The 5,339-nt window shown below is 43.6% G+C and overlaps 1 protein-coding gene across 1 annotated transcript in view; it reads right to left on the reverse strand.

The window, feature by feature from the left end:
* The window catches only part of LOC104078243 (NADH-cytochrome b5 reductase-like), a 9,819-nt gene extending 4,700 nt beyond the window's left edge, over positions 1-5,119 (reverse strand). The window contains exons 1-3 of the mRNA XM_009579796.1: positions 4,943-5,119; positions 3,885-4,033; positions 2,591-2,678 (exon numbers count right to left, since the gene is read on the reverse strand). Of these exons, the coding sequence (XP_009578091.1) occupies positions 2,591-2,678; positions 3,885-4,033; positions 4,943-5,119 (414 nt within the window). The remainder of the gene's footprint in view (positions 1-2,590; positions 2,679-3,884; positions 4,034-4,942) is intronic.
* Between the last annotated feature and the right edge of the window lie 220 nt (positions 5,120-5,339).

The raw sequence follows: 5,339 nt of genomic DNA on the forward strand, positions 1-5,339 counted from the left end.
ATGAGGAAGGGTCAGTGCTTGCTAGAAACAGAGAAGCTGGAAAATGAAGGGCTTATCCAAGCAGTCTTATTGCTATGTGCTGTATGTATATGTATGTTGTATATGTATGACCACTTTATGGTTAATGAGAACGGACGTGCACAGAAGAACGGCTGCAGTCTATGGGACCTGGCTGGAGAACAAGGGCTGGTCCAAACAGCAAGAGCAGATAAGCCCAACAGCTGCGGCAGACAACTGGTCTCGCACAGAGGCGATGCCACCGATAAGCCCGAGGAAGAGCGACACAACCAGGGGTCAAAAGATGAGATGTGATATAAGCCTTTGAAGACTCCAGCACATACGAAAAAAGCGTATTTTGGGGTATTTTCTGCACGTGCATTGGACAGAAGCCCAGCTCCACACTCCAGTGCCTTGGCTGGCCACCAAGCTGCACTGCAGGCAAACGGCATTGGTGAACCACAAAGAAGCTAAGAAAAAGTGAGTGAGTGAGCGTGTGCTTGTGCTTGCAAGCAGTGTTAGCTAATAAAGAACATAGATGCTCCTCCCCTGCTAACAACCTCACTTAAACAAGATACCTGAAGTATTAAGAACTATTAGCACCAGTTGTTACATTCAAAAGGTAAATGCATAACATACACACATCCAGGCTCCGAGTTACTGTCAGAAACATTTTACTTTCAGAGAGCTCTGCACAGGTACTAAGTCTCATGCAAAGAGTGTGCAGTTGCATCAAAGGAGCAGTATTTTATACCTACCTTCTTCAAATATATATGGAAACTCAAGGCAAGAGCAGAAAAGTCAGCCCCACTTACTGCCTATTCCCAACGGACCAGGGTAATGGAAACTAAAACAATCCTTCTTTCACCAAAATTATTTCCAAAAATTGAAGTGAGAAGTGATTGAGTGGGTTAAAAAGAATTTTTCTAAATAAAAAGAAAAGAATAATTATCTCCTGGGGGAAAACTTCTACACCCAGTTTTACATGGAGAGAAACCCTAACATTATAAAATCACTCAAAAAGAGGGTTATGCTCTGTAAATGGCAACTCCCTCACTCTTAACTGTAGTATCACAAATGCAATGCTATAATAACAGGAGACAGAAGGGTTTGATCAGTGCTTGGATTGCAGAGTAATAATAATAATATAGTACTTTCCAAAATTGCCTGAATAGTGTGAAATATACCACAACCTACAGAGTGAGTTATAAAAATGGCTGCTTTACATTGGGTGTTACCAACCTCTTTTGTCACTGCCAGAGAATAACTATAGCTCCCTTCGGGATGAAAGGTTCTATATAAAGGAAAGGTATCATTACAATCATTACTATTATTATTGAAATGCAAAACCTGTGAGTAATAAGCAAGTATACATGAAATTTCACAGTCATCCTGTGAACATATCCTATTAATGCAACTCAAATGCAACATTTCTCTCCCCTACCACACACCAATTGCCACAAGAATGGTGAAATGACCCTCCCACAGATGTCCTATAGAAGCTGTACACTTTTCTAAAGAACAGGGTTTGTGTTTGAATGTATAATGCATAATAAACCCCAAAAACGTGAAGTCCTGGAAGACAAGCAGAGGAAAAGTGTGCATTCTCTGCAAGCCACCTGGGATACCCAGCACTCAGAATTTCACACCTATACTAAAGTCTGTGTCTGCCTTGAGGAATCACTAGTGACATATAGAATCATAGAATCATTAAGGTTGGAAAAGACCGCTAAGATCATTGAGTCCAACCGTCAACCCAACACTACCATACCCACTAAACCATGTCCCTAATATAAATGTCCCTAATATAAATGCAGTATTGGAAAAATTTTCTTCAATTCGATATTCTCCACACAAAGTAATCATTTATGAGGGCCCTGCAGACTTTATTCTGCCAAATTTCCAGCCAAGCGCTCCTATAAAATCCTTTTGAATTCAACCAGTGTTTTGTGGTGGCCTCTAAAAGGGCCAGGACACTCGTCCAAAACAGTGCTCTGCCACCCCATCCACCCCGACAGGTGCAGCCTGTGCCCGTTGGCCACCTTGCTGCCCCGTGGGCCACGGGGACCCTCTCCGGCTGCAGGCAGCTCCAGAGCCCTGCCTGCAAACCAGAAACGTCTACATTTTTAACCAAACTGAAAATTTTTTCTGAGGAGTGTTCTTAAAGTAAAATACAGGAGGGAGGATAAGGGCTGGGCAAGGACTTCCTGAAATCAGTGGTTCAACTGGGCTGACAACCGGGTGCAATTTCAAAGACAGATTGAAAAGGCAAAATGAAATCAGGGAAGTGGAATGGGCACCTCTTTCCACGCAGGTGACTGCAGGGCTCCCGAGAGGCCCTCCCAAGTGCTTAACAGGGCTTATGCTGCAAAGCACTTGTTTGTGTGTCACCTTCCTCTGCTTTCAGTTTTGTGGGAAAAACTGCAATTTTTATCAGCAAAGCACAACTGCTTCCAAACAACACAGAAACAGTCCATAAGGGATTTGAGAGAGTCTCTTCTCTACTTGAAGTGCTGACAGTGTGCTTGGTTCCTAAAGAAAACATAGTCCCCGGCACCTTAGACTCTAATCCATATTGTACAGGCTTACTTACTTTCATTAAAACTTCAAAGTAACCTTCTGCATTCCCTGGGCTAATCGGAGTATAGGCTCGTTGGACCTCCAAACCATTCACCATTCCTCTGAGAAGAGAAATATAGGAACCCACTGTGACTTGGGCCATTGACTGGTATTACTAAACTTCTGCAGTTCTCTGGGGAAACGAGGGAGGCAGCAGGTCCTCTTCCCAAACGCCCAGCCTGTGTACAGAGACAAAACATTTCCCTTCCAGAGGTAAAAATCCAGGGGGAACATAATGGCTAAATGCACCTTTTGTTTTCCCGGTGGTGGCCCCAGATGTACCACATATTCAGCTTGTGGACACATCCCTAGAAGGACATCTGAGCTGTTTTGTGAGAAACAGCTGAATGTGCAAGACTGGCAAAGGGGAGGGAAAAATACTTTTGTGGTAAGTTTGCTATCTCTTTTGGGCTGGGGTCTGCTTTCCTTTCTGTGTTCAGACAGCATCTGCTAATGAAATAATGAAAGCCAGGGCACAGCCTTGACCTGAGGTCTTGTCAATATACAGTGTATTTTCCTGTAAGTCTTCTCTTTCCATAGAATATATCCACCCTGCTCTTTACTACTGACCACGGTAATTGATTGAAGTGACCGAACCTTTTCCACTGCTGCATTATGAGAGATGGCTGAAGGGAGAAGCGTGTACTTTCGGCAGCCAGCCAGCTGTACACATCAGCTGTTAACGTACAAATAACGTCAACAGATACAGATCAATGGCATCATAACATGACTTTTTCTATCTGGCAATGATCACCACAGATGGCCGAGAGAGACATAAACTTTTCCCAAGTGGCTCCTTTCTGGCAAGCAATAAACTAGGCAGGAGGGTTGTTTTTGTTAGAAATCTGTCAGGAAATGCCTGGACACCGGGGGTAACACTCCGGGTGCTGAGTTACCCCAAGATACACAGCCTAAAATACTAAGCTCTGGGATAAGTGCAACTCATTGTCTTCATCCCAACATGCTGGAGTAAATAATCTGTTGTAACATCTATTCTTTGACTCTTTCTTTCTGCAAATGGATTTTCTTAATCACACCTAGTTCTTTCTGACCCACCGACGCAAGGATAATGCTGAAGAAAAATATAGCTTTGGAATGGCTTTTACATTAAAATTAGTAGAGCTAACGAGCTCACAAGTTCTTTCATCTGTGTCATTGTGGAGGTATAGAAATTATGATTTGCCTGGTATGAAGCCTTTGTCTATTGACAAAAGCCTACGTATTAGGTTACATAATGCAGACTGTTTAACTAGAAAAGAGAACAATACCTTAACACGATATGTTGTCCTAAACTCAATCGCAGACTGCTATTTCCTGGTAATTCAAATTTGTACTGGTAGGTGTCCTCTGTTAGCTGCTCCACTGAGCTTATGTTGAATGCAGTAAATGTATCTGGATTCAGTTCTGAATTATTGCTCTGCAAGAACAACAATAAATAATTACTTGGTTAGATGGTGTCTTTTATTATTTCATTTTTCTTTGGAAGTAAACGTGTATGCTAATTTAGTGCCGGAGATACTCAGGACTCCAGAGGAACACCTATTAAATGCTGGGGCCCAGCGCAAATTTCAGCTCTCTGCTGATTCATTATCATGTTCTGCGGCATGCACTTTGGGATCTCGCATTTTCCCCCCCTCTTTTTAAATTACATTTTTACACCTTACAGCAAGGTCATCCTATTATGACTCTGCAATAATTTTCTCACGTCTGGAAACAAACAGAAATAATACTGATAAAAGAGTGGAGCGCTGCTCTGGGGGCAACTTTGAAACCTACTGATGACCACTACAAATAGGAAATATTGTTAGCTATTTCAGCACTGATCGTTTTTGCTTGACCCAGCATAGTTAATCTTAAGTAAAAGGGCACTGACAAGCTTAAAATTATGCTCTGAAGACAACTACTCCGCCACACACAATGCAGCTTTTTTTATCCTCAAAGTACGAGTCTAAAAATCAGGAAAAGAGAGCTTCTCCGAGGAAACTGTCAGAGAAAATTGTGAATCCTTGTACCTTTCACCCATTCCCACTTTCCAGAGAGGCTGGCTCTGGCTGGCTGGGGTACCCCAGCAAGGAGAAGCTGCAGACCCAGGGCTGTAATGTGACACCAGGGCAAACTCGACACTTGGAAAATCACATTACAGCAGGGAGAAAGCCGGCAAGGGGGAGGGTGGCTGTGAACGCAGAGCTTGGGGAATTGCGTTTACAGCCTTCTCTTAAGACATCGCTTTAATCTATTGCTGCATCCCTCGCCCATCACCACAACCCCACACGCTAACAAGTACGATCAAAGCACTGGCTCTAGGATGTGATGAAGATAAATTGACCTGCTCCTTCTTTTCCATGAGGAGGCTTTTGTCTCGCTTTGCTTTGGCCCTCTCCCATTGTGCAAGCTCCTTCTCGTACACATCATAGATGCAGGGTTTGCAGCCACTGCCGCAGCACTGGGATGGAGAAGGTTCCTGGGGTTTAAGAGCCAGCCAGTCGTCCTCATTTTCACTCATTGTCTGCAAAACATAAGCCCTGCAACAAAAAGAGCACGATGAAGAGTGGCACGTGCTCATCAGCCGAGCATTATTTGGAGAAGGACCGAGAAATCTCTCTCGAGCATCTTGCATGTGTATCTCAGGGAACTCAGAAAACTGAAAACCTGCAAGCCGATCTGGTGCCTGCAACGCTCCATTTTCATTCAAGTGCTCACTGCCTCTGCCTTGTCTGGTGCAG

Source organism: Fulmarus glacialis, unplaced genomic scaffold (genome assembly GCF_000690835.1).
Source record: "Fulmarus glacialis isolate BGI_N327 unplaced genomic scaffold, ASM69083v1 scaffold20496, whole genome shotgun sequence".
Lineage (NCBI taxonomy): Eukaryota > Metazoa > Chordata > Aves > Procellariiformes > Procellariidae > Fulmarus > Fulmarus glacialis.